The 26,104-nt window shown below is 42.5% G+C and overlaps 1 protein-coding gene and 1 long non-coding RNA gene across 3 annotated transcripts in view; both read right to left on the bottom strand.

The window, feature by feature from the left end:
• Nucleotides 1-13,735, bottom strand: part of BMP3 (bone morphogenetic protein 3) — a 28,355-nt gene extending 14,620 nt beyond the window's left edge. For both annotated transcript variants that reach the window (XM_039542181.1, XM_039542182.1), the window contains exon 1: nucleotides 13,282-13,735. In XM_039542181.1, coding sequence (XP_039398115.1) covers nucleotides 13,282-13,603 — 322 coding nt within the window. In that variant the 5' untranslated portion in view covers nucleotides 13,604-13,735. The remainder of the gene's footprint in view (nucleotides 1-13,281) is intronic.
• Nucleotides 13,736-14,797: 1,062 nt separating this feature from the next.
• Nucleotides 14,798-24,268, bottom strand: LOC120406955. Its single transcript, XR_005599701.1, has 3 exons — nucleotides 23,974-24,268; nucleotides 22,681-22,855; nucleotides 14,798-14,971 (listed from the first exon to the last, which is right to left on the bottom strand). It is a non-coding gene; the product is annotated as an uncharacterized LOC120406955 (long non-coding RNA).
• Between the last annotated feature and the right edge of the window lie 1,836 nt (nucleotides 24,269-26,104).

Raw genomic sequence — 26,104 nt, 5'->3', positions numbered from 1 at the left:
CCCATCCAGCATTCGATTTTACAGAACACACTTTACTGTTCAGTTCTCACCGGCCAAGTGAAACTTCAACAGCAACTAGCAGTTTTGTTGGCAACCTCAGGAGAGAGGCCAAGGATTAACTGAACTTGGAAACTAGATAAGTACTAATACATCATTAGAATATTTGACTGCCTAGCACATATCAATGAGTGCATCCACACTGCACCCTTCTGAGGTCAGGAAGCAAACGATGTCACAGGAAGCAGGACTGCTTAAAAGGATACACTGAAGACTGCAAAAGAACATCCAGGAATTTGACAGCCAAGTGTATTTTGAATGTGTATTTATTTAGCATGTGTGCAAATGGCTAGCCTGACATCCCTAGAGAACAAACGTTCTTTCTCTGTCCAGGAGAGGGGTCTGGCACGGGCAGTTGCAGTTTATACCTCATCCAAAACCCACGAAGTCAATAGAAAGACTCCTAGTTGACTTCACTAGGCTTCAGGTCAGTCTTTTTAAGCTTCAACACATTCACTTACCAGTATGCTCCACTTCAACCCTAACGTCTTCCTACTAACGGAGGATGGGTATAGGGAAGCAGCTAGAACTTAGAAGAGTTGGGCTCAATTCCCAGTTCTCTTGTGTGACCTCAGGCAAGCCACTTGGGCTGGGATGATCAAAGGTGCCCAGTTGAGTTAGGCACCCAAATCCCACTGAATTTCAATGGCTCCTTTGAAAATTCCATCCTTAATCTCGCTGCACCTCAGCTCTCCATCTGTAAAATGGGGCCAATACTTTTTATCTTTATTTTTTGTTTAGTGTCTAGCTGTCATTCAGAAACTTAGGGGTACAATGTGCCAGGATAATTACTAATATAAATTGGGATGTGTTACACTTCCTTATTCAAGATATTGTAAATTTCAAAAACTAAAAAAACAAACAAACAAAAGTTAAGCACTATAAATATTCTGCTACATCAGGGTCCATGCACAAAGTCTACATATCATGTAAATCCCATTCAGAATAGAACCCTAGCTGGCCCTTTAACCAGGGTAAATTTCACCCTGTATTTGTAGATTGGTTCCCGGCATGCTGAAGCAGTGGTTCTCAACCTTTCCAGACTACTGTACCCCTTTCAGGAGTCTGATTTGTCTTGCGTATCCCAGGTTTCACCTCAGTTAAAAACTACTTGCTTACAAAATCAGTCATAAAAATACAGAAGGGTCACAGCCACACGATTACTGAAAAATTATTTAGTTTCTCATTTTCATCATATAATTATACAATAAATCAACTGGAATATAAATATTGTACTTATATTTCAGTGTACAGTATACAGAGCACTATAAACAAGTCATTGTCTGTATGACATTTTAGTTTGTACTGACTTTGCTAGTGCTTTTTATGTAAAACTAGGCAAATGTCTAGATGAGTTGATGTACCCCTGGAAGATCTCTGCGTACCCCTGGGGTACATGTACCCATGGTTGAGAACCACTGTGTTAGAGCACGACAGGTCCAGTGGGATAGAGATTGGAACAGCAACAACTACAAAATCAGGAGAACAATAAAAAAAACATATCTAAGTAAAAATAGATCAAGCCTCTAAAAATGTGGAAAAGCAAAAGGTTTTCTCTTTAGTCCCACCAGCCCAGAAAAGTACATCAGGAGCCATAGTATGGTTATTTTAAGGCTTGGGTAAGGCAATAAGAGAAGAAATATTTCTGCATGATTGGATAATCCATGCCATGGTATTTTACAGATCTTTATTACAAGGTAATGGCATTCTTACAGCATCCTGTTTTAATGCAGACCACAGTCCACAGCATAAACTTTCCTCCAGAATAAGCGGGTCACGTTTTGACCCAGTGCATTAAATGATGTCACATTTCAAGGTGCAGAAGTCAAAAACAACCTGTGCACAATGTTTTAGAGACAGGGAGAGGCTGCTAAAGGAGAATCAAGCTCTGAAACAAGGCGTTAATGAGAAAAGACATCCATGTTATTGGAGTGGAAGGGTCAAACACACCCTCTTTCCTGAATGCATGAGCAACAAGGAAACAAACCAAGGTCAATAATTCCATATAGGCACAATGTTACCGTGCCAATGAGCAGGTTCTTGTGGAAAGGGGGATTTCCATGGCTTTGAAACTACAGAGGTCAGTCTAGCAGGTATCTCGCACCACCCAAAGCCACACTTACAACAGGGCCCCGAGTCACCAGGGCATTTAAGCTTGTGTTTTGATTATAAGCATAAAAGCGATTCCATTGGGTCTCAAGGAGCAACTGCAGGTTTTCCTTTAAACAAGTTCTATGCTCAGATTGCGATGACGTTTATATTGGGCAAACTGGCAGAAATATAGATTCTAGCATTAAGAAACACTGGAGAGCTGTAAAACTGGGCTGTACGGAAAATACAGCTATAGTGAAACATGTGTATATGCAACAGCCCCCAAAAGGGCTGGAAACAAACTAACACATTAGAAAAACAAGGGAACATTAAGTTAAAACCTTCTTTGACATCGTGGCAATCCACCTTCTCAAGAGTCCGAGGAGGGATTTTAGCTCACAGGGTTTTGAAAGAGTTCTTTCATCTAAAAGGAATGACAAAAATAAAATCCAGAAGTGCCCATGTAAATAGGGATGAGCAGGTCTTTGGATAAAGAAAATGACGGCTGATATTAACCTTTGCTCAAGCACTTCAACTGAACACAAATCAACACTTCTTCTCCCCCTGCTCCCGAGCTTCCAAAAAGTTTGGAGTTTTGGGGGGAGATGGAACTCTGGGCTTCCAGATAATGACTGGCAACATCAAAATTGCCAGTAGGGTCTGAATAAAGCCAGCAAATGAAGTAAAACACACATCTAGCCCATCTCTTGCTAATAGAGCCGAAGAGCTTTAGGAAAAGTGGGTACTGCGCAGGTAAGGGATGGAAAACACCTATTCTATTATGCTCATTGTTCTGCAAAGACAAGGAAGAATAGTTCATGCAAATTTCTGACCCAGAAGGAAGACTTGAGAATCCCACACAGACAAGAACCTGTTTTCACATGCTTTCCTGACGGGTTTTGTGGATTCGAGATGTTCAGATAATCTAAGCACCTGGTAGTTGACCTAACTGAACTAAACTGCACAATGCTTTGAGAGTCACCCAATTTGTGTCTATGAATCATTACCTGAAGACTCTTTTCAACAGATGAGATCCTACTTTATATTATTTTACAAACAGGGCAGGCACAGTGTCTTACTATTGGTCTGTGCCGCACCTAGCACATGACTACCTGATCTCCGTTGGGGTCTGTGCGGACACATGAATAATAGATACATCTACAAATAATGAATTACATCAATCTACTTCTACGGACAATTATGTTATCATGAGTGTATCTGCTGTTTGAGCTTATTTTTACATGCAGAGTCAAGTTTTTCTTTTGGGATTTTAGCAATTAACAAAAATGGTAACAGTTCAGAATCTAGGAACAAAAGAAAATGGAAACACAAATTAATCTGATCTTGCTTAAAAAAGAAAGAAAAACTAACTGGTTTGTGATACACATGAAGGGGGCAATATGTATTTTGATTAACAAACAAAACCAGACAAGCCATTCTTGCACTCTTACTTAAAAAAATTAACATCAAACATCACGCGCTACCAACAGATGGTGCTACTTTCATACAACCCACTTATGCAACTAACTAATCCAGTTTCCCACCTGCATGTAACTCGTGCTGCCTGACTATTAGCTATTGTCACTGATGTGTTATGTATTTGGTTTTAGAATCAGATTAAAACAAAAAAATACACAACAATGTATGTCTTGGTTTGACATCACTTGGGAACAGAGTCCAATTCACCAATCATGCAGCAGGGATAACGGATTTCAAAGCATGGGCAGCAGACAAATTAAAACAAAGCCTTGAAGTATCAAACAAGGGGTGAAGATTTAAAAGAGGATTTAGCCACAAGGTACCTGATCCTGCAGTTTTTTTCTTAGGTAAAACTCTCATTGATCTCACAATGAGATGGCAGCACTTAAATCCAAAGAACATAAGCTACTAAACACTGGCGCCCACAAACCCTACAGTTCAAAATCTTGATTAAAGTCCAGAGCTACTGAGGAGCATGTTACAGAATAGGAAAAGCCTGTAGGATTTTTTTAGTTATGTACAGTCATGGACCAGACCAGCCTTTGGTGTAAATCAGCCTCTCTCCCTATTGATTTCAATAGTTAGATTGATTTACACCAGCTGAGGATTTGGCCTTTAGCATATTAATAATGGCTAAGAGGTTTCTTTGTAAAATAAATATATTTTTTTAAAAAATGACATTGGGCCTGACTCCTATTTACATGGCAGAGCGGTTTAAATGAAATTAGGCCTGATAATACCACTTAGCTATTATACAGCACTTCTCATCAGTTGATCTCAAAGCTGCTAATCGATTGCAGGTGTCCTGAGTTCCAGTTCAGTGCTTTATCTGCTATGCCACACTGTCTCCTCCCAATAAGAGGATTTAAAGATTTTACAGACAGTATAATCTACTTGAAACAGCAGTCTCTGTCTCAAACAAAATCATTCTAGAGGTCAAAAATCTAAGCATTCCCAAGTGATGGCATCATAACAGCCGTTTGATATGCTTTCCACATCAAACAAAATGGCAGAACACTTCACTGCCTATTTGCATAGTCAGTCCTTCCCTGTTGCTATTCAGTTGTGTATTCAGATCTGTTGATGAACATTTCATACACATCTCAGGGTATTTTATGCCGAAGAGAGAAAGCCCAGAGAGGAGTGTTTACAATACCGGAGACAGGCATGGTGCCCAACAGTCCTGCCAACGCTTTCCCTTAGGATCAGGCAGCATTGGGAGAGGTGGTCTTACAATGGTTGAGCATTACTGCTTTGCATATGGTTACTGAAGCGGATAATCAGAGGGAGAGATCAGTTTATTGACTGAAAATATGGAGCCAGATTCTCCGCTGGCACCTAGATACCACAAAGTCAGATTTAAAAGGAGAGGATTGCTCCCATTAAGGCATCTAAATGATCTGGCCGGATTTTGCTACTGCCTGCTCAGCACTTTGGAAAATCAGGCCCTATGGTTTTCAGCTCCTTGTAAATTGAAATAGACAAGACAGACTTCAAACACACTTATTGTTATTACTTGTATTGTGGTAGCATGTAGGAGCCCCAGTCTGGACCAGAGCCACATTGTGGTAGACACTGCGCAGACACACTTTATTGCTTATATTCCTGCAGTATATCCTGGGGAGGCAGACATGGTCCAGTCACTAGGGCAGACGACTCACCTGGCCTTAACTCCCATATGACAGTGAACAAGACATTTAACTTCGCTGTCTTGGTTTTCCTGCGTGAAATTCTGACCTCATTGAAATCAATGGCAAAGCTCCCATGGAGCCGAATCGCACCTCCTTTCTGTAAGAGCACAAGCGATGGAGCTCCACAAAGGCAGGTAAGCCTTGTGCGACCTATAGCAGGACGGTTCCCTCTAAGTAGTACTAAATATGTACATATTCTGTGTTTAGTCACCAGCCTTAATCAAGTCAGCATTTGCCTTCAGTTTCTACACAGTGATATCAGAGATGCTAGTGGAGTTACCCATACTTCGAATGGGAAACGGACCCCTGATGGCACCGTGAGGTACCTTTTCGCACATGACGATTCTTCAAAGGTGACTGTTGTACTTTCTCTTCCTCCCACAAGAACCCAGAGCTGTTTGTGCTGCCTACTACCATTACTGGCATAACAAGGATTTTTTAAAAGGCGGCATGCCTGCGAAAACTGACATCACCAGCATAAACATGTATTCATGTTACAAGGGGCATTCCCAGGCATCAATAAGCTGGAACCAGTCCACTAACATGTGGTGTGTTTACCTTTATAGAGGATATACTGACATTTTTATGGACTGCCAAATCTATCCCATGGGTGAAAAAGGATGCAATAATGAGGGCTATTTAGCTATATAGTCATCATTATCCATAGTTTAAATTAGATATTAAAGCAGTTCACTTGCACCAGTATATAGTTAAGAATGTATCAGCATTTCCATTATAAAACCCTGTTTTCGTGGGTTCATAGCACAACTGAGCTGAAACTTGGAATAGAAGAGCTTGAGGCTGGGGATATAATTTTTTATGCCAAAATTTCTTTCCCCCATCCCTTCCTATCAACCTTCTCCCAAACTCCCCAATTAATTTAGCTATTTCTAAATTATCCAGGTAAAAATATATATAAAAAAAAAACTTTCCAATTTTGTTAAACATAGCACCAGATTCATTCTTTTAAAAGGAGAATTTTCAGATGTAATATTGGTTGATACTTGGAATTAAAAAACCCCCACCCTTCTATTAAACTTTAATAAAAAAAAACTCTGAAAAGCAATGAACATGCATGCTCAGTAACTAATTTACAGGAGGCGTTTTATGACTGGAAAGATTTTAATATGCATCTTACACATCATAAATGTACTGTGTAGTGAGTAAATGATATGTCTTTTATAAATTAAACACAGAGGTCATACTGGCTCTGAAAGTAATATATGGTTTATAGTGCTCATCCATGAACTATGGACTTCTTTCTTTAAAATATTTGTTCCAGTATATAGGCTCAATACTGCAATCCACATGTAAAGTAACTGCAGGTGTGTATAAAATCATCTGTAAAAACGGATAAGTAGATTTTCATGCCTGGGCTTGTGAATTTTTATCCCAATTTCATAAGGGTGTTTTTATCTGCTCTTTGATAGATATACAAGGCCTGATTCTCCTCTTGTTTACCCTAGTTGTACAGCACTGTAATTAAATTTGCTTCAGGTGAGTTACTTCTTATGTACACCACTGTGCGCAGAATATCAGACCCATAGTGAGTGTACTCCAATGTAGTACACAAAGGGTAATATCAATAAACTGGTTAAACGATGGGTTTTTCAACTAGATAACACATGGGGCCTGAGTCTCCTATCACTTACACTGGTGCAAGTCAGGAGTAACTCCACTGAAGTCAACGGAGGTACATCAGTCAATAAATCCAGCCTAAGATCAGAATTTACACCAACCAGAACACATTCTGGGCGTGATCCTGCAAGCCCTTGTCCTGTGTAGCTCCTATCAATTTCCAAGCAGAGAAAGTTTATAGTGCCAGGCCCAACGTTGCTAAGTCATAATGTCTCACCTTTCAAGTTTCTTATGCGAAGAACCTGATTTTGTTTGTATTTCATCTGAAGTGGTGTGACTCAAGGGGTCACCAACAACTGAAAATATATATTATTTATGTCACACTTCTATCAGAATGTTTTGAAAGCTGCTGTTGCAAATGACCCCCTGAAAGAGGTTAGAGGACAAAGAGTAGAGTTTTCTTTATTTTGTTTTCAGTCTGACTGCAATTAATGATTAGTCAGTTTCACTATTCTCAGTTTCCCTAGCTTTTTGTGTGGGTGTTTCATGCCACAACAAAGGGAAGGAAAACAGTCTTAAAAATAGGAAAAGGTGGTAATAAAACCACAAAAATTGGCTCATGGGCAGATGTAATACACAAAATTACTTTAAACACATTTTAAAACAAACTGACTCCATTTCAAGTTGACAGTATCCCCTTTAATGATGCTACGGTAAAGATGTTTCAGTTTACGTCCCATCTTCCAAGGCTGATAACTCAGACAAACATTTATTCTGGGTTGTAACTTTGCATTCAGGGCCAGAGCCTCAGGTAATGTAAATTAATATAGTTGCATTGAAATCAAAGAAGCTACACCACTTTACACCAGCTGAAGAGATGGTCCCGTAATAGCCTAGAAACCCAATAAAAAAAATCAGGTGGGTTTTTTTTGTTTGGTTGGTTTTTTGATTGTTTTTTCTCCCTCTCTCCTATCTTTCTTCTTACAAATGCGATTGCAACATCACTTAACTAGCACTAAGAAACCATCAAGTTAACATAAAGTTTACATGTCAGACTTATGTTCACAAAACTAAGGAAATTTACAATTATAGCTGAAGTACTGTTCTTAATCTAATTCTACTCCTTTTTATGCTTAAATCTTCTAGCTCACGTGGTATGTAGAATAACTCACTCTTGGGACGTTCTGAGACAAAGAACTATAAGCCTTATTCTCTGCCTTACTCTCGCAAAATTTGTCTTTGAAACAAATGAGGAGTTTCACCCAAGCAAGGACTGCAGATTTTATCCCATTAATATCTCACTACTATAAATTTCTGACTTCTCTCAGATTTTAAGGTCTGATCCTGCTCTCATTGAAATCAGTGACTGAATATCTATTGAATCCTATATAGGATCAGCCTCATACACAGGAAGAATCAAGAGTAACTCCATTCAAGTCAGCGAGAGGAAATTGTGCCAGAACCAATTTGATGTATCATATGTGATGTATATTCTCACCTATTTAACTTAGTTCATTGTTTTTACTTGGTGATGGACTTCTAAAGTTCTTACTGACTGATGTAAAAACCCAACAATTAACTTTTAAGTTTATGTAACCGTATTTTTTAAAATTATTTTTATTTGCCTTAATGAAAAAGAACATGTGAAGAAACATCAAAATCAGAAATGAAAAACAATTACGTAATTAGTCCATTTCTCTGCCATTGCAAGATTATCCCCTGTAAGCAAAGGATTTCAGTTCAGCGTAGGGTGGACTTTTCAATCCTAACTTCCTTAGGTACTTCTGAAAACTCCATCCTGAGCGGGCAAAGTTTTAATTTTACAATAATCATGAAGCTTGTTTTCATTACTCATTTTTTCATCCATATTTTCAACTGCCCTTGTCACTTTGTAAGATTACAGCGTTCAAAAAATGATGCCCTTTCTTTTGTTTGGCTAAAAGATTGGTAGGATTTCACGTGATGGTACACAACTTTTGGACTCATTAGACTACATGTGTTATCTTTATAAAGTTCAGAATGTTTGCCAGCGGGGTTAGTTGGAAATCTAGCAAAGAGCTTTCCTTTATGTCATGTTATCAATATTGTATAGTAGCCAAAAGTTCTTAATGAAGGTAAAATGTTGTGGACAGCAAGCTTTCAAGAACTTCCATATGTCTTCTCACTCCTCATTTGTTATTTTTGATAATTGTATTTTAAAAAAAATTAATCTACCTTCTTTCTCAGTTACACTATAAATTAAATCAGTGGATATTTCTTTTTCTGAACTCCTGCTCTGGTTCTATTAAGGCCTCCACTCCATGCTCATTACTGACACAGGCAACTCTGCACTGATTTCCAGGGGAGCTTTACTGGTCTCATGAGTATAAAATCGGTCCCTTATCAGTTAGGGACATCATCCTAAATTATTCAGGGAACAGTGGCTATAAGGTTTATATTGTCATATGAACAAGAACAGGGTGGGGATGGGAAGAGAGGGAGAGTTGAAATTTACATGGAGAATGTCTTAAACTGACAGAATCTGGAAACAGCTCAAAAAGGAAATAATGTCAGTGTCCTAATTCTATTGCATTATAAGCCAAATATTAACTACTTTTAACCTTCAGTAAATATAAGATTTTTTCCCTCCTGCCATCCTCCCCCATCATTTGATCTAAGGTTTTATAGAACTGCACGTTTCTGCCATCAATAACCTTACAAATGAGCTGCTGTATCCTAAGGGAAAGGGAAGACAACACCTAACTGGTTAAATATTTTGCATAAATACTTATAAAAGTGTCAGAAAACTTATAACCACTTCAAATTTATTGCTTTGGCACTTGAACTGTGAAAGTATTGGGGGAGGAGGAAAGGGGTTAGTGAACAGTGTGTTCATAGGACTGCTGCCACCCACAGTCAAGTAACAGTATAAATATAATCAGAAAGACCGCAGAGATGGGATTTCAACCAAAGGCCTTCTAGGTTTAGAACAATAAATACCTTTAATCAGGTGTGTTTAAAGGAGCAAATGCCACTCAGCCTGGATTGTAGCATTCCCTTTTTCAGTGTATTTCAGAATCAGGCCACGTGCATCAACAGGAAACATTTAGAAGGCTGCAGCCTTTTGCATATGAAGACTAACGTTAGGAAAGAGACCATGCTTTTAAAAAGAAAGGACAGGCAGGATTTAAAGTAGGTATTCCCTGTCCCTCAGAACTAAAACCGTACGGGAGCAGCTTAATTGGAACAGTGTAAGGAAATCTTTACATACCTCAGGTCCACAGGCTCTGACACCAACAGATTTAGGGTCTGACCCTGCAAACACTTATTATGGTTGTCCTGGACAGAACAACTCACAGTAGTAAATAAGTAGTGAATGTTTTCAGGATTGGGCCTTAAGTCTCTTGCTTCCAGAGGAATTTGGATACTCACAGTAGTTTGCACTATGCCCAGTGTATGCACGATCAGGTCCTTAACAACCGATACATATTGTAGCCTTTAAAGAATCAAAGGCTGGGATTTTCAAAGAAGCCTCAGGGAGTTCGGCACCCAGCTCACTGAATTTCAGTGGGAGTTGGGGGAACTACTTCTCCTAGGCGGCTGTGAAGTCCCAGATAATGATTTTATTGGGACTTTTGCATATGAAACGACTGCAGGGTCGATCAGTTAGTGTCATGAAAAATATATGATTAGTAAATAAGGCTTTATAATGTGTCTATATCAAGGCACATATTGCAGGAATGGAGAAGTTTAATGGAATACAATAGTTTGGAATCACAACACTACATTTCAGGTTTCCAGCATTTATTTTTGACCTCTACATATTAAAAGCTCTTGAAATGGCCAGATAGCTAAACAATCGGGAACAGATTCTACTTTTTCCCCTTTGCTGTTAACGCTTGCTTCTTTTGGTACACAGTCTTGGTGGATTGCCAACGTACATACACGCTTGGGCAAACAGGATACAATTTCCAAAAGCATCTACGTGACTTCAGAGCCTGAGTCCCATCAATGTGCTTTGGAAAAATTTAGCTATTGACTTAATTTCATAACAGCAAAGATGTGCAATTTTTCTAGCTTTTATTTTTTCTTTAAAGATCGGAATAATAATTAAAAAAAAAAACTAGCCCATCAACAATGTGCTACTTCATAGCAAGAAACTAACTGCAAAGGACATGAAGCCAACAAGTAGTGTCAAAATAGGCACTGCAGATTTTTTCCCCTCAGATATTCCCGAGTAAGAAGCGACTTTCAATATTGATAGGTTTACTGGTGCATTTCACTTTAAAGCTGAAACCCCAATTATGCCAAAAGAGATAAACTCCACTTAACAGAGCTCCCGAGGGGTAAATTATTCTGTATGCACAACTGTACTTAAAGTAAAACCATCTTCCTCTTCCTGTATTTGTCACTAAATAGATCTTTGCTGCAACCAACTTTAAGTAATTATATTTCTATATCTAGCTGCCTGAGAGAGCCCAAAGCCACTTTACAGTCCTATTATATATGCAAAACACCCCTTGAGTTCAATGGGAGTTATAGAACAACTATAGGGATAACCCTTACTAGAAGATCTACAGTACAACTTATCTAAACTTTAACTATCTGCAATTTCCTGTTATCCAAAAGAGAGTCATGTCCCCTACTGCCTGTTAATTACACCGAAAATCCCCTTAATTATACAAATCCTTGATTAGCCAAAATCCCTATGATATTTGGTTAATCAGGGTTGTACTGTTATCACACATGGCACTCAGCTATCAGAGGGATAGGAGCATTAGCAACATAAACGTATATAGTTAGAACAAAATAGATAAAACACTAATTAAACCATCTATATGATGCAGCATAGGCATTACATCAGAAGACATATTAGCATATGTGTAGGGGGCACTACTTGTTTGTTTCTTTCGCCTTCAAGTTACAGTCCCCGGAGTTCCCTGTCAGTTTAAACATGCTGTAGGGCCCCGATTCTGTAAAGACTCATGCACATGCTAAAGTTAGCCCCCCCGCAAGGCCTTATGCGCATGCCTATTTCATTCTCCAGAGCAGGCTCATTTTCAATTAGTTGCTTTCTTGAACCGTATACAGACATATCTTGCAGTTTGCAGTGCAGTGGCCAAATGCTCACAGGTAATCCTAATGCTTTCAACAACTGAAACATGCAACTTCAGTTTGATTTGACGCTGTAAGTCAAGGCAGCTAGAAAGGGGATTTTTGCATTGAAAAGACTAAATGGTATATTAACCGTAAATGCCATTTGGCCAGTAAAGCTCCAGAGTGTATTTATATTGTCATCCTAAAGCTTTCACTGATGAATGGATTTTTCAGGAGCTGTGCATGTTAGAGCTTTGGGGAAATCTCTTCACGGTGGTTTCAGACAGAGGAAGAATATTATCAGCAGCTTAAAAATTATGGGCCTGATCCAGTCCCCATTAAGGTCACTGGCCAAACTCCTATTGACTTCTACAGTGCAAGATCGTTAATAAACGTTACTAGACATTTCCTTAACTTGAATTGGATACAAGTGTTATCAATTTGACATTATATATTTGGTTTTATATGCAAATACGTTACTAAACAGAACTTATTTTGTGCTGTGTTGACACAGAGCTGGATTAACCTCTGCATCTGCTGAAAAAGGAGCACCCCTCTCTAAACTCATGTAGGATCCAGCGATTATTAGACGCACGTATCACCACAAGGATTATAGCTAATGTAGGGCTAAAAGGTCTCTGGCACAGGTTTGCACAGCCAGCCCTGCAAAATACATGCACCAAACTCCCAAAAGGAAAAGGAATCTCGGACTATAGGTAAACTGTTTCCATATGGAGCGTCTCTGCTTTGTTTAAATGTTTGTTATTCTCACTTTGCAGACCTGCAAGCTTCTCCCCATGCTCATACCCCGTGCAAAGCCTGTTACATTTCCCCCTTTGCATGAAGTGTCAGTTGCATTTTCAATGACAGTGCAGTCAGCTACACAAACAACCTTCACCTCTCTCCTCCCCCCCCTCCACAAGCAGTCACAACCACACAGCAGATATAGATCTGCCAAGCCTCAGTGGGAGGGAGGCTCCCAGGTTTCGGGGGGGTGTCACATTTGGGGGTCACACAAAGGCAGCGTTAGACGTTTCTGCCTCTTGTGAGGAGGGCTCTGCGTGGCTTTCCAAGCGGGTGAGGTGCTGTCTTTTATCCGATCAACTTCTGTCGGCGAGAGAGACGAGCTTACTCAGAGCTCCTGACATTTCAGCGGCGTGTGTCTGTTTCCCTGTCCCTGCTTTTGACAGCCCCGAAGAGACACAATTTCGAGAGACTCCCCCTGGGCTCAGGGCAGGGGGAGGCCGAGGCTGCGGGGCGGGTGGGGGGCAGCAGCGGAGCGGAGCAAGGGGGTCGGGGCCGTACTCACCCGCTGGCAGGGCTCGGAAGCTGCGGACCGTGTTGCCCTCCCGGAGGGGCAGCGGCTGCAGGCTCGGGGGCTCCTGGCGCCGGGCGCCGCTGTACTTGTCGTAGAGCCGGAGCATGTGTTCCGAGACCTTGTCGCCCGGCGGCAGCGGCTGCGGTGCGCGGCCGGGCTCCCCTGCCGGCCGGGCTCGGCCGCCCGTGACTCCTCCCAGGGCAGCCTTCCTGCGGAGCCCCACCAGGTGAGCCCGCAGCAGGTCCCCCAGCGCCAGGCACAGGCAGCTCCAGCCGAGGCAGAGGCACAGCAGCGAGCGGGGCGACCCAGCCATCCTGGCCAGCCCCCCTCTCGCGAAAGCCGGGCGTGCAGGGAGCGGGTCGCCAGCAAAACCAGCCCAGCGGCGGCTTCACCCCCCGCCCCAGCCAGAGACCAGTCCGCGGGGGAGGAGTCGCGCTCTGCAGCGGGGCTGTTGCTCGGCGCTGCAAAGCCCGGGATCCCGCAGCCAGGCGGCTTTAGCGCAGAAATGCATGCATGCAAAAATATAAGCACAGCAACCCCCCCTCGCCGCCTCTCCTGGCGTTTGCAGTGAGCTCGGGGGTGGGGGGTTTCCCCTGCCTCTGTGCGGGCGGGGTGGGTTGTTTTACTGGGGAGGGGGCGGTTGTTGTTATTATTGCAGGCGGGTTCGGGGGTGGTGCTAAAGCCGCGGCGGCTGGTGGAGCGGAGCCCGGAATCGCAGCCTCCCCGCTGCTCGCTCGCTCGCTCCGGCTGTGGAGGCGGCAGGCGCAGCCTGGCGGAGTTTTGTGCTGTGCGCCCGGAGTCCCCGGGGCTGCGCCGTGTCCTCCGCAGCCAATCGCGCCGCCTGCTCGGCCGGAGCGGGAGGCAAAGCGAAGGGGACACGCGCCCGCGGGGAGAGGCCGTGCAGGGCTCGGCAAATTCAGTCCCACGGACTCCCCCCACCCTTCCTCTTCCAAGAAAAGGGGGGGGCTGCTGCTGCTGCTGCTGCAGTTGGTCGGCTCAGAAGAAGCGCAGGGAGTTTGGTCAGGTCCAGAGGGCTGGGAACACGTGCGCCCTGCGCCCGGGCTCCAGCTGAGCGGTAACCGGGGAGCTCTGCCCACCTGACCAGACCCTGCCACCGGGTGGGAGGGGACTTCTTAAAAGCGCTTTGGGTTTGCCCGTCCCAGTCTAACGTGCATAGGAGCGGAAAAGGTGGCCAAGCACATTGCAGAGTCCCAGCCGGGGTCTGAGGGAGGATCAGCTGCTTCCAGGCTAGGGGGACCAGACAGCAAGTGTGAAAAATCAGGGGGTGGGGGTAATAGGCGCCTATATAAGAAAAAGACCCCAAAATCAGGACTGTCCCTATAAAATCAGGACAGCTGGTCACTCTGTTCCAAGCATTAAAGCCTCTTTCTTTCTTGGAGTTAAAGCAGGGTCGTCCTGCACACCACAGTCTGATCCGGATACAGCCAGGCATCCCACCCTAACGCATGCTGAGCAAGAGCCATGCAAAGGACTTCACACGCCTCATTCACCAAACCTTTTCACAGTCACCCAGAGGGAAATAATTGTCCCCCCCCAAAAAAACCCCACAATGCCACAATATACTCATTGAACGTGCAATAATGTCCCTTTCAACTCAACTCCCATTACGTTCTGCAAGAGAAACGGAGTCATTGTCAACTGGAATCCTCTCTTCACACATCTGGAAATGAAAACAAACAAATAAATCAACACCAGATAAAGTAGAAAAATCCCTGCCCTTCCAAAGTTTATATATGCATCTGTTCGGGCTTGGAAAACAAGCATCTTTCTGGTCTGAAGAAGGGAAATATGAAATGATACTGCATTTAGTACATGGGATTTATCACTCAATATTTTTGCCATTGTATTCATACACTCACTCTGTGCAATTATGCATTACTAATTTATATACTGGTAGTTTGTATCTTTCATGTGCATATTATATAGCGATATAAAAGGCAAGCCCATACACAGTATAGGCTAAAATTTTCATCATTGCATAAGGGAGTTAGATACCCATCTTTAATTGATTTTCAGTTAGAGTGCGGTGCCCAACACTTTGAAGTGTTTTAAAAATTCCCACCTATTAATTACAATACACGCATCTATGTATGTATATAAGGGGACAATCTTAGTAACATCACTGCTGTACCATATATATAATATGAGGGCAGGTTAATATACTAAATATATGGTATATTAACCTGCCTTGCTCCCCTTCCTCCACAAAAATGACTAATTATTTTGGATGCCTTAATTTCTGGGTGGCCAAATCAAAACACAATCAAAGGGCCTGATTTTCGGAGGATGAGTGTTCAGTGATTCATTCAAAAAACCTAGACACTTCTGAATATCTCAGATATATACATATGCAGTAGTATGTTGCCTCATGCTATTCATTTTACATATGTATGTAAGTATCAACATACATTGAAGTAAGGCAATTAAACACAAAAAGTGACAACATGCCAAAGTTAAGGTGGTATGGGATGGGTTTCTTTCTTAAAGAGAAAAAGTATTTCTTGCTTGTGAAACTGAAAAAGACTTGAATTGATTTTAGCTAAAAATGTCAACATACACAATGACATCTGGCTGAGATCAAGCAAGGAAACTTCAGTCTAAAACAGGAATACTGGACGGAGCAAGTGAAAATAAGGGTTAGAATGGAAGTGCCATTTCAACTTTAATTCTAGTGTTCTCTGCTGCTGCTGCTGAGAGATATAATGAGAAACCCATTTAAATAAAACTGTAAGAGAATGACACAGTCTGGTTTAAACCTACATAGGCAAAGCCATTCACAGTTAAAAATGTACTTTGTTGTGCCTTGGTGTGTGATGAGATCTCCAAAGCGTGAGGGATCCTACAGATTCTGGCCTTGATTCTGATCTTACATCAGCGTAGATCAGGATCACTGTGTATGTTGTCACAGTGGTATAAAACCAGTATGAGAGAGAGAAGAATCATACCCACTGTGTGTACATCCTAAGCAAAACTGGGTTAGTTAGGGAGGGACACCCAGCCTGGAATCTCACATTCCTTTTGTGGATTTATTTCAAATCCTTTAACTTTCTTGTAAAACACTGTTTATGGGTTAATTTCTTTTGTTTTTATTTAGTTTTTAAAGATTGTAATAATGAATACAAACCGAGCATGTATGATAGTTTACACAGTAAACCACAATGGCTGCTCCACAGCTATTACAATCAAGGATCTAAGAATGTATTTAGGGACCTGAGAAACAGTAGTTACATTGACCCTTTATGGTCTAGTACAGGGGTAGGCAACCTATGGCACGCATGCCAAAGGCAGCACGCGAGCTGATTTTCAGTGGCACTCACACTGCCCGGGTCCTGGTCACCGGTCCGGGGGGCTCTGCATTTTAATTTAATTTTAAATGAAGCTTCTTAAACATTTTAAAAACCTTATTTACTTTACATACAACAATAGTTTACTTACATATTATAGACTTATAGAAAGAAACCTTCCAAAAAGGTTAAAATGTATTACTGGCACGCGAAACCTTAAATCAGAGTGAATAAATGAAGACTCGGCACAGCGCTTCTGAAAGGTTGCCGACCCCTGGTCTAGTATGTTAGATCCTGAATCAGGCCTTCTTTACACACAGTTCTGAGACCTGATCATGCAGATCGGATGTATTTAAACTCCGATTGACGTCAGCTGAAGTTATACATGTGGAAAGCCTACAGGACTGGGCTCAGACTGTAATTGTGAACTTATTAAAGATGCTACATAAATACAAATAGTGGGTCAGAGTCTGCTTGTTTATGAATAGTTCCACTGACATCAGTGGGACAATGTATGCGAGTAAAACCAGCAAGATTGGCTCAATACCTGTGTTTGTACTAATCTGCAACATTTGGAGTTCAAAAAACAACCAAGCAAGCAAGCAAACAGACCTCAACCCCCCCAGACTGAATTTATTAAATAGGCAATAACATTCCTATGAGTACAAGGCTAAATAAAGAGACGGGTGCTTTTCTAGGTGATTCATTTCAAAAGGAGGAAAATTTAACGTCTTAGGGCCTGATTGTGCAACTTTTACTCAAGCTTTAATACAACTTACTCGGGCAAGTTACTTGTAATCATCATGAATTAAGCGTTGCAGATTTGGGTCCTTAGACTCTTGGGGTCTGGCTGATTCCCGTTTCACAGGTTTAACACCAATGTATTTTTATTAGTATTATTTCTATTGCAGTAGTGCCTAGGAACCCTAATCATGGACCCGGACCCCTTTGTTTTAGGTGCTGAACAAAAAGCAGTCCCTGCTCCAAAGAGCTTAGAATCACCAATGTGAGATAAGCATCAGGCCCTTGAAGTCTACACAATTTCTGCTGCTATGTTGAGGAGTTATGAGGATTTGTGGGGGGGGGGGGCGCTATGTTCTTAGCACCTAAAAAAATTGGTATTGTGCTTATGTTATAAACATCCCAGCCCTTAGAGAACCCCAGAACTGACAGGTTCACCCTCTGGGTGCCCATGAAATGATCTGATAGTGAATTTTACAGAAGCAAACATCACTGGGGAAGGTTATTAGTTTGTTCCCCATCTCGAAATGCCATTGTGTCCCTATATGAATGCAGCACATTCATCTTCCGTGAACAATATTCCTAACTATAAGACACATTTCTGTTTTATTGTAACAAATCCAAACACCAGATATGCTGGGTTATTTAGGTTTAGGTCAAGTCCCATCTGTTTGTATAACCCTATAACAATGTGTCTGTATGTGTCATGTTTAGGAGGGGAGGGGAAGTGAAAAGAGAGAGAATCCAGCAGTGGACTGGGAAAGTGATATAGCTGGAGGAGGACATGGATGATGAATTTACAGCCTGCCTGTCTTGCGTAGTACATCAATACTATCAGCACATTTGAAAGGATCCTGAAATCAGCACAGTCAAAGTGTGAGTCTGTTGTACTGTTGCTGCTGCTCTCATTGACTGCAAAGAGCACAAGAATAGAAGGGACCAAGAAAAACCAGATTAAAATGTGTTGGGAATATTAAGACTTTCAAGTACCTACAAAATACATGGAATTGCAGGATCTTTGTCCAAAATCCCCTTGTTGAACTACCCTGTAATCTGGGGGCAAAACAAGTTTTATTTTTCCCTGGTTTGCCATATTGTGTATTGCTTTGTGTCTTCTGATTATGGCCTGCTGCTAAATTCTAGCAAGATAGCGATAGGGCTGAATTCTGGCTCTCCACACCTTAGCTGCGGGAGGAGTAGAGCTGTATCGAGTGAGGGGAAGGTCCCTGAATGATTCTAGCTGCACGGGGCAGATGTAAAGTGAGGTCCCAAAACTTGCCAAGGCAGCTGACGCAGGAGCTGTTGCCACCAGGTTTATGCCAGCAAAGAGTTTTCCCTTCCACGTCTGCACGAAGGGGCAGCTGGATCAAATTTCAGTGGCACTGTGACCATGCAGCCTGCTCTGGCAGCAGCCGTACAGATTCAGTATAGACCACTGCTTAAAAGTGGTCAGGCCTTGCCCCGTGCACCCCTCTCCACCCCAGCTCTGTACCTAAGGAACTTTGAGCAAGTTAAAAAAACCTTGGGGAGGAGGGCTGTTGTCTGCCCCCTCACTCCCATCTCCTGCTAATTGGTGCCATTGCAGATAACATCATTTTTTTGTGTTGTAGATGCCTATTCACCAGGAGCTGGCCTGAGCTCACCAACCTGCTTCACACAGGATGTTGCAAAGATGACAATGAGATCAAGCCACTGCCAGTCTGGACCATATCCAAGCCAATAATCTAGAGCGGAGAGGTTCCATATCCTACTGCCAAGCCCCCGAGGCATCTAGGTCTCACTGCTTATGCCTAAGTAAATACCTAGTGTAGTGCTTATTGGTAATGACCTAGTAAGTAAATAAAAATTTGGCATAAAGAATCTGTGCTTAACTCAAATTATATAATTTAGAATTTCTGACAGTGATTTCGTACCCATACCATTAATTGCAATTTGTTTTACGTGACTGCAAATGTCTGGTCACATTTTACGGAAGATGTTACAGGCTACAATGCTTCCACCATTACACTGTGGAGCTTAGTCACAGTAACTCTTATACTGTCAGGGTGGGAATTAGGTGCCCAACTCCCATTGAACGTTTATGGGAATTGGGAGCCTAACTTCTATTAGTGCTTTTTGAAAACCTCTTCTAAAATCTCACCAAATAAGGGCTCAGTTTTGTGCTACTGAAATCACTGGGTATTTGCTATTGACAGAGGGGGGGAATTTTCAAAAGCAGCTAGAGGATTTAGGAGCACAAGTCTCATTGACTTACCAATTGAAAGCCAGTGGGACGTGTGCTTCTAAATCTCCTAGGTATTTTTGAAAACTCTTCCCCTTAAATGGGACAGACTCAAACCCAAACATTATTATGTGTGGGGCACAATCTTTTTATGTTCAGGGCCAAAATCACCCAACTCATGTGATGCCAGTGGAGTTTCACTGTGTGAATTCGGCCTTTAGGTTGGAGAGAGGTTTCAAAGCAGAAAGAGAGGGTCAAATCCTGAGCCTCCCCTTTGTGCTGTTCCCACCCCTCTCCCAAGGTCGCACACTCCAAAATGGAGGTATTCCAAATAAGCCGTGACAGTTTGGTCTTGGCGAACAGACAGCAGCCAATCCAAGAGAAGCATCTCAAATCCCAAGTTTTGAAGACCATTCTGTCACGACTACACGACTATTCGTGAATACCACTTTCCGCACGTTATGGTTATTAAGGGTATGTCCACACTGCAGCTAGGAGTGAGCCTCCCAGCCTGGGTAGACAGACATGTGCTAGAGGGGCTCAAGGTAGCATGCTAAAAATAGCCATGTGGACACTGCAGCAAGGATGGCAGCTCGGGCTTTCAAAAGCCCACCCAAGCCCTTGGTCTGAGCTCAGGCGGCTATCCCCAGTTTCCGGTGGAGCTGCTAATTTTAGCGTGCTATCTCAAGCCCTGCAAGCGCAAGTCTGCCTACCCAGGCTGGGAGGCTAGCGCCAAGTTGCTGTGTAGACGTACCCTAAGCGGCTGGCACAGAGATTAGTTTTCTATCATGTCAGCTGTGGTTTTCTTTTTTTTCTGTCAGTGTTTATTGCTAAGATAGGACCACATTAAAAAGAGAGAGGGAGAGGGAGATGCCTGGAGATTTGGCAACGTGAGGAAATGGGTTCCTTTAAAATCAAACATTTGGATTTGAATAAATTGCGGTTGGTTGGTTTGGATTCTTAGTATGTCCCCATGTGAAATTCTCAATGGGCATCTTTTCAGCTCGGTTTCTTGAATAACATTTTGCAAACGGTAATAAGGGCTGTGGGAAGAAACTGTGGTTTGGTTTGCAGTGGATATTTTGATCCTGGTGCTACTTTCAGAATGGAAACGTAGTAATGCAAGACTTTTATAATACCATCTGTGGCCTCAATCCTGCTCCCAACGAAGTCAGTGGGAGCTTTGCCATTGACTGCAGTGGGAGCAGGAACAGAACGTAACAATAGATATAACGGTATCATTGGGCTAGTCTTTAATTTCAGAATGAAGCCTAGAGATGCCCTGATATATCTGAATGAGCCTTTCCCTGACTAAATGGATAGTAATTTTTTTATTGGGGCCTTCGCCTCCTCTGGTTTTAATTTAGTTATTATCTATTCCAGTGGTGTTCAACCTTTTTTCATTTGTGGACCCCTAAAAATTTCGAATGGAGGTATAGACCCCTTTGGAAATCTTAGACATAGTATGTGGACCATTGGTTGAAAACCACTGATCTATTCCATTAAAAAAAAAGACTTCAGAGGAACAAGCTAAATGCCCATCTGAAAAAGACAGAAAGGATGCTACATCTAGAGAAGAGCTCCTGGAAAGAAATTCCGTGAAGTTCCTGTATTGGAAAGAAGGATGGATCTGGGCCAGAACTATGGGGAGATGATGACTGTCTCAGCTGACACCTTATCTGCAAAATGGAGCAAACCAAAATATTGGATCTCAGTTCCTTCCCAATGTTGGGAGAATCCAGATCTTGAGCAACCTGGTCAAGAAATCTCTACCAAGAGATCATAGAACCAGTATAATAACTAATAGCAGCTAGCTGAAGCTAAACACCTCTGTTGGTGTCAACATCGTTTCTAAGAGCCAAATTGTGTCTGGCTCTTATGCATTTGCATAATGGGAGTGAGCGCAGGTGGCCACACAAACCTACTGACTGTGTTAGAGCCAGGCATAACTGCACTCAAGGGTAGGTGCCAACAATTCTTTTTCTGTGGAACCAATCGATACACCTAAGCTGCTTCTCAACTAAAATACTACAATTGCTGCAATATAATTTAATTCAGAGAGCATCTTCTGGATGTACATTGTTAATATAGGGTCGAATCCTGTAGATCTTACTTCGGCCAAATCCTCAGCTGGTGCAAATTGGCAGAGATCCATTAAATCCATTAACGTCAATAGAGCTGATCTCCTCATACCAGCAGACTGTTTGGCCCTTGTCTATCCCCTACCCTCCAGCTCTAATTAATGCAAAACTCCTATTAGGATCAATGGGGGATTTTCTCAACTGGCTCAAAGCCTTAGCATTTGACCTGTAATTATGTACACAATAGGTGCCCTTAAAAATGAACATTCACCACTCTGTAGTGTTTTTCCTTTAAACCAAGTTTGCCTACCTTTTAAAGGGCCCAATGCTATTCCAGTTGAAATCAACAGCAATTTTTCCACTACGCTAAATGGAAGCAGAATTGGGCTCAAAATTTGTAGCTCAGTGAGGCAATGTGGCGTAAATCATATTGACTTTTTGGGTCAGATCCTCAGCTGGAGTAAATCAGTGTAGCTTCATTGACTTCAGATTCACCTGGTGCAAACCTGGGTGCGTCTAGCTCTTTCAAGGGCAGCAACTGTTACATTTTATACCTGGGAAATCTACTTTCTGGGCCATAAACACCACGGGTATAAATGGCACAGTTCCACTGCATTGTGTTATGTCAGCAGTGAATTCCACCTTCTTCCTTCCTTCTCCCCCTTTCCTAATGGGTATTTGGAGGTCTCAGGAAAAAAACACAAGTGACCACACCCAACTGTGTATTTTGATGGGCTTTGGCAGTCTTCATTGTCAAAGAACCACCAGGTCATTTGGATGGAACCCAAAGGCTTAACGTGTTGAACTCTGATTGGTGTTGATGGAAGAGCCGTAAAAATGATTTGTGAGCAAACTGCCATGAGATCTAGTCTGAACTTGGTGTAATAGCACTGTGCATATTTTACATATTTAATGGGGATGACTAAATGTGGTTAATTCCCCCCCCCCTCTGAATCAAACAAAACATCACTGTTCTGATTTGCCCAATACAGCAACTCAGTGGCATAATCAAAGCAACCGAATGGAATAAAAGCTTACCTACCTTTCCTTTGTTTATAAAAACAAGACAGACTTTTCAAGATGATACACTGACCGCCTCCAAACCTCTGAGGGAATACAACTTTCTAAATCACATCTTTGGTGCAAATGTGAGAAGCAGGTCTCCGTCAGTCTGGAGGACAGATCTCTGCACAAAACAGCAGAGGAGACATGCAAAGCTAAAAAATAGGAAGACAGGCAAAAATTACAAACCTCGCCACATGGGCCAGATTCTGCTCACACACCGGTGTAAGCCTAGATAGACTATCAATCTCCGTGGAGTCACTGTGGATTTACAGGAGCGTAACTGAGATCAGAATCTGGCCTGCTGCAGATTATGAAAAAAGTGATACATTATTAGGATGAATAGGAAAGATACAAAAGGGTCAAATTATGCCAAGAGGGGCCTGATCCTTGATGGGGCAGGTGCACACATAAAACTCCAATTGGCCATTACGTATCTGAAGCAAAATCTGGCTCAGAATATTTAATGTAAAGGAAATTCTGCTTCCTCCCAGTCTATTAACACATGGGCAGCTTGCTTTATAGTTGGAGGTGACTTGGCCACCCTCTCTCAAGCTGTTGTTTTGCACTTCTCATTTCTCTCTGGCATCAGATACAAACATCACCACTAGGGAAGGTCCTCACACATGGCTAAGTGCACCCATGGCTATCGGTGCAACTCAAACCTGACCTACCGCACGTCCTACTGTTTCCACCTTGGCCCCAACCATTCTTGGCCACTGACCCTCAATCCTGTCTGCTGTCCCCTTGCTGAGATTCCATTTTATGCTCCATACATTCTGCCACTGCGCTGCACCTTGTCATAAAACACAGGAGTGCTGGGAAGGGGCTAGTCTTTATTTCTTGGCCTCAGTCACATTGTGGGCCTCAGCGCCAGTTAACTTCATTTGAATGACGTGTGACCCTTCTGCCAGTGACATCAGCTGCAGGAAAGGCCAGGTTCAATGCTCTCTACCAATTGCTTTTCAAATAACAAACATGATCGGAAGCCTTCACTTGAAACCTTGAGCCCCTATTCCCTGGCTTTAAGAAGTTTAAATTTAACACACACACATCCTGTTGTGGGGGGTGGTTCTTTCTCCCTCACAACCACTCAGGAGTCCTTGGGAACAGGAAACAACACAGACCCTTTTTGGGGAGGGGGGAACAAGATAAACCTCTGTTTACATAATAAAATGAAATTAGCAAACTCCAAACAGTGCATGAGGGCCAATCCTACAAAAGTACTTCTTAATTGCCCAGACGTCTTATTCCCAAAGCAAACCCCACTCACCTGCGCCTCAGTCACAAATCCAATTAGACGTGGGGTGGTTAAGTAGGCATCAGGAGGTGGCTCTTCTCAGGCTGTTCACTGCAGCCGACTGAAGTTCACACCGTCAGCTCCTGGTCAGGCCTGCTGCTGCCAGGCCCTGGTTCACTGCAGTCAGCTGCCCCAGCTCAGTTGCTGTCAGGTCCAGTCCCGCAATCAGCTCTACTGCTCCTGCCAGCCCATCCGGTCTCATAAAGACAGCTCCATGCAGGTCCAGAATCTCTGGACAGGCAACCCAAAGCAAAACCCTCCCCGGGGCACAGTCTCCAATCTTTCTGACACTGTCTCTGCTCCCTTTGTTGATTTGGGCTCAGTACACCACTGTCAGCTCAGGGTGATTCACTTTCCCCAGGCTAAACCATTCACAATGTCCCCCTCCTTATATAAATATATTTCCATGCACTATTTCATATAGTTTCCAAAACCAGACAAAAGTAACTCCACACAATACATCATAAACCACTGTACAGAACCACACTGAGGCAAAATTATGACATGCAAATTAATCCTGCCAGATCTAGCATTCCGCATTCTCCTATGGGGGAGCACAGAGCTGCTTTTCCCTTCAAGATTTCTAGCTCTGGGGCTTACAGATGTGTACAAAGATAGATTTCTGCTAGACCAGGCACCCTGGAGAAGCTGGCACCAAGCAACATTCATTGTGGTGCTCGATCTATCCTGTGCTTGTTCAGGTAGCAAGTACTTCTCTACCCCTGGGTGGTGATCTCCCAGCATAACTCTTTTAAAGGCCTGAAAGATCCCATGTTTCTCTGATCACAGAGAACATCCGCTGTGGGCTCTGGAATAATTCTGCTTTGAGCTATGAGATGGGATAAAAGGAGCCTCAAGAGAATCATGGCCAAATAACAAAAGCAATGTTTTTCCTTCTTGTAAAGAGTGTGTACTATATACTGGGCTCTAATCAGCATGGGCTCCGTGCATTCTGCACCTGTGTTTTTGTTTTCTTTGCAATGGGAACAGTTGCTTGGTCTGTGGTGCATGTCCCTGCCTGCCTCGCAGAGAGCAGATTGCCAGCTTCCTTCATTTGGATCTGGTTTCTGTTCTGTATGTTGGAAGTTAGTGTTAATGGGGGGATTTACTCTACAAAACTTATTCACTGATGGCCAATTTGAGAATACCATCAACAGCCGGAAAATAAAACATTTATAAGGCGAATGAATGTGGAAATGTTGCATCCCATTGGAGGCCTTGTTAGCAGTTTACACTGGGTGGGGCTAGTTCTTAATATGGCACAGGACACTGTCTCTTGCATCTCTTTTTCTCTGTTTCCTTTGTTCAACTTCATGGGACGTGGCTTGGTTTGTGAGGCTGCTGCTGTAGTTGTGCATCTGAGTGCAGAAAGTGCTGTTCTGTTTCCCCAGCAAATGCTTTACTATGTAGCTGTTACGTTTGAATCTGGGTCCTAACTTCTGCCACTGTTCAGGGCTGTTTGATTATCGGTGTTGGACTGGATCATTATATTGGCAGGAAACCTGCCAGTTATGGAGATTGAAACTTCAACAATATTAGTGCTGTTTAGGTCTCTATTACTACAGTGGGAAAGTAATATCGTTATTACCAAAAACAAAGGGCGTGATTCTCAGATACACTAACGTCCCTCTGCTAGTGTAAGGGGACCTAGTGTACCTGAAAACCAGGGCCAGAATGTACTTGTGCCCTAGGAAAGAATCAGAAACCACAACCAGGGAAAAGCTTCCAGTGTGATAAACAGAAAAGACAGCCAAAAACAAAAGAAAAAGGTGGATGAGTCTAACCTTAGTGAGACATGCTAGGGAGATTTTTTGATTCATGCACAGTAAGTGCATACATGTAAAAACATCAGAAAGGAATTTTGTACCTCAACGTCTAGTATATTATTTTTAAACCCACTCTGTTATACAGTCTTATTTCCTCCTTTCCCGCCATCCTTTCTATGTCCATAAACACTAAGTTGTGGATCGTTTCAATCCATTAATTTTCTTTTGTACTTAAAATTCAGAAGGTGAAGGTAGCAAGAGGTATAAAACATATGGCAGCTGACGGGTAAAGATTGAGTAAGGACCCTACATTCTTTAAGGGAGGTTATGTAGCAGGT

Source organism: Mauremys reevesii, linkage group 5 (genome assembly GCF_016161935.1).
Source record: "Mauremys reevesii isolate NIE-2019 linkage group 5, ASM1616193v1, whole genome shotgun sequence".
In the NCBI taxonomy this organism is placed as follows: Eukaryota; Metazoa; Chordata; order Testudines; family Geoemydidae; genus Mauremys; species Mauremys reevesii.
This window is presented reverse-complemented; position numbering and strand designations above follow the sequence as displayed.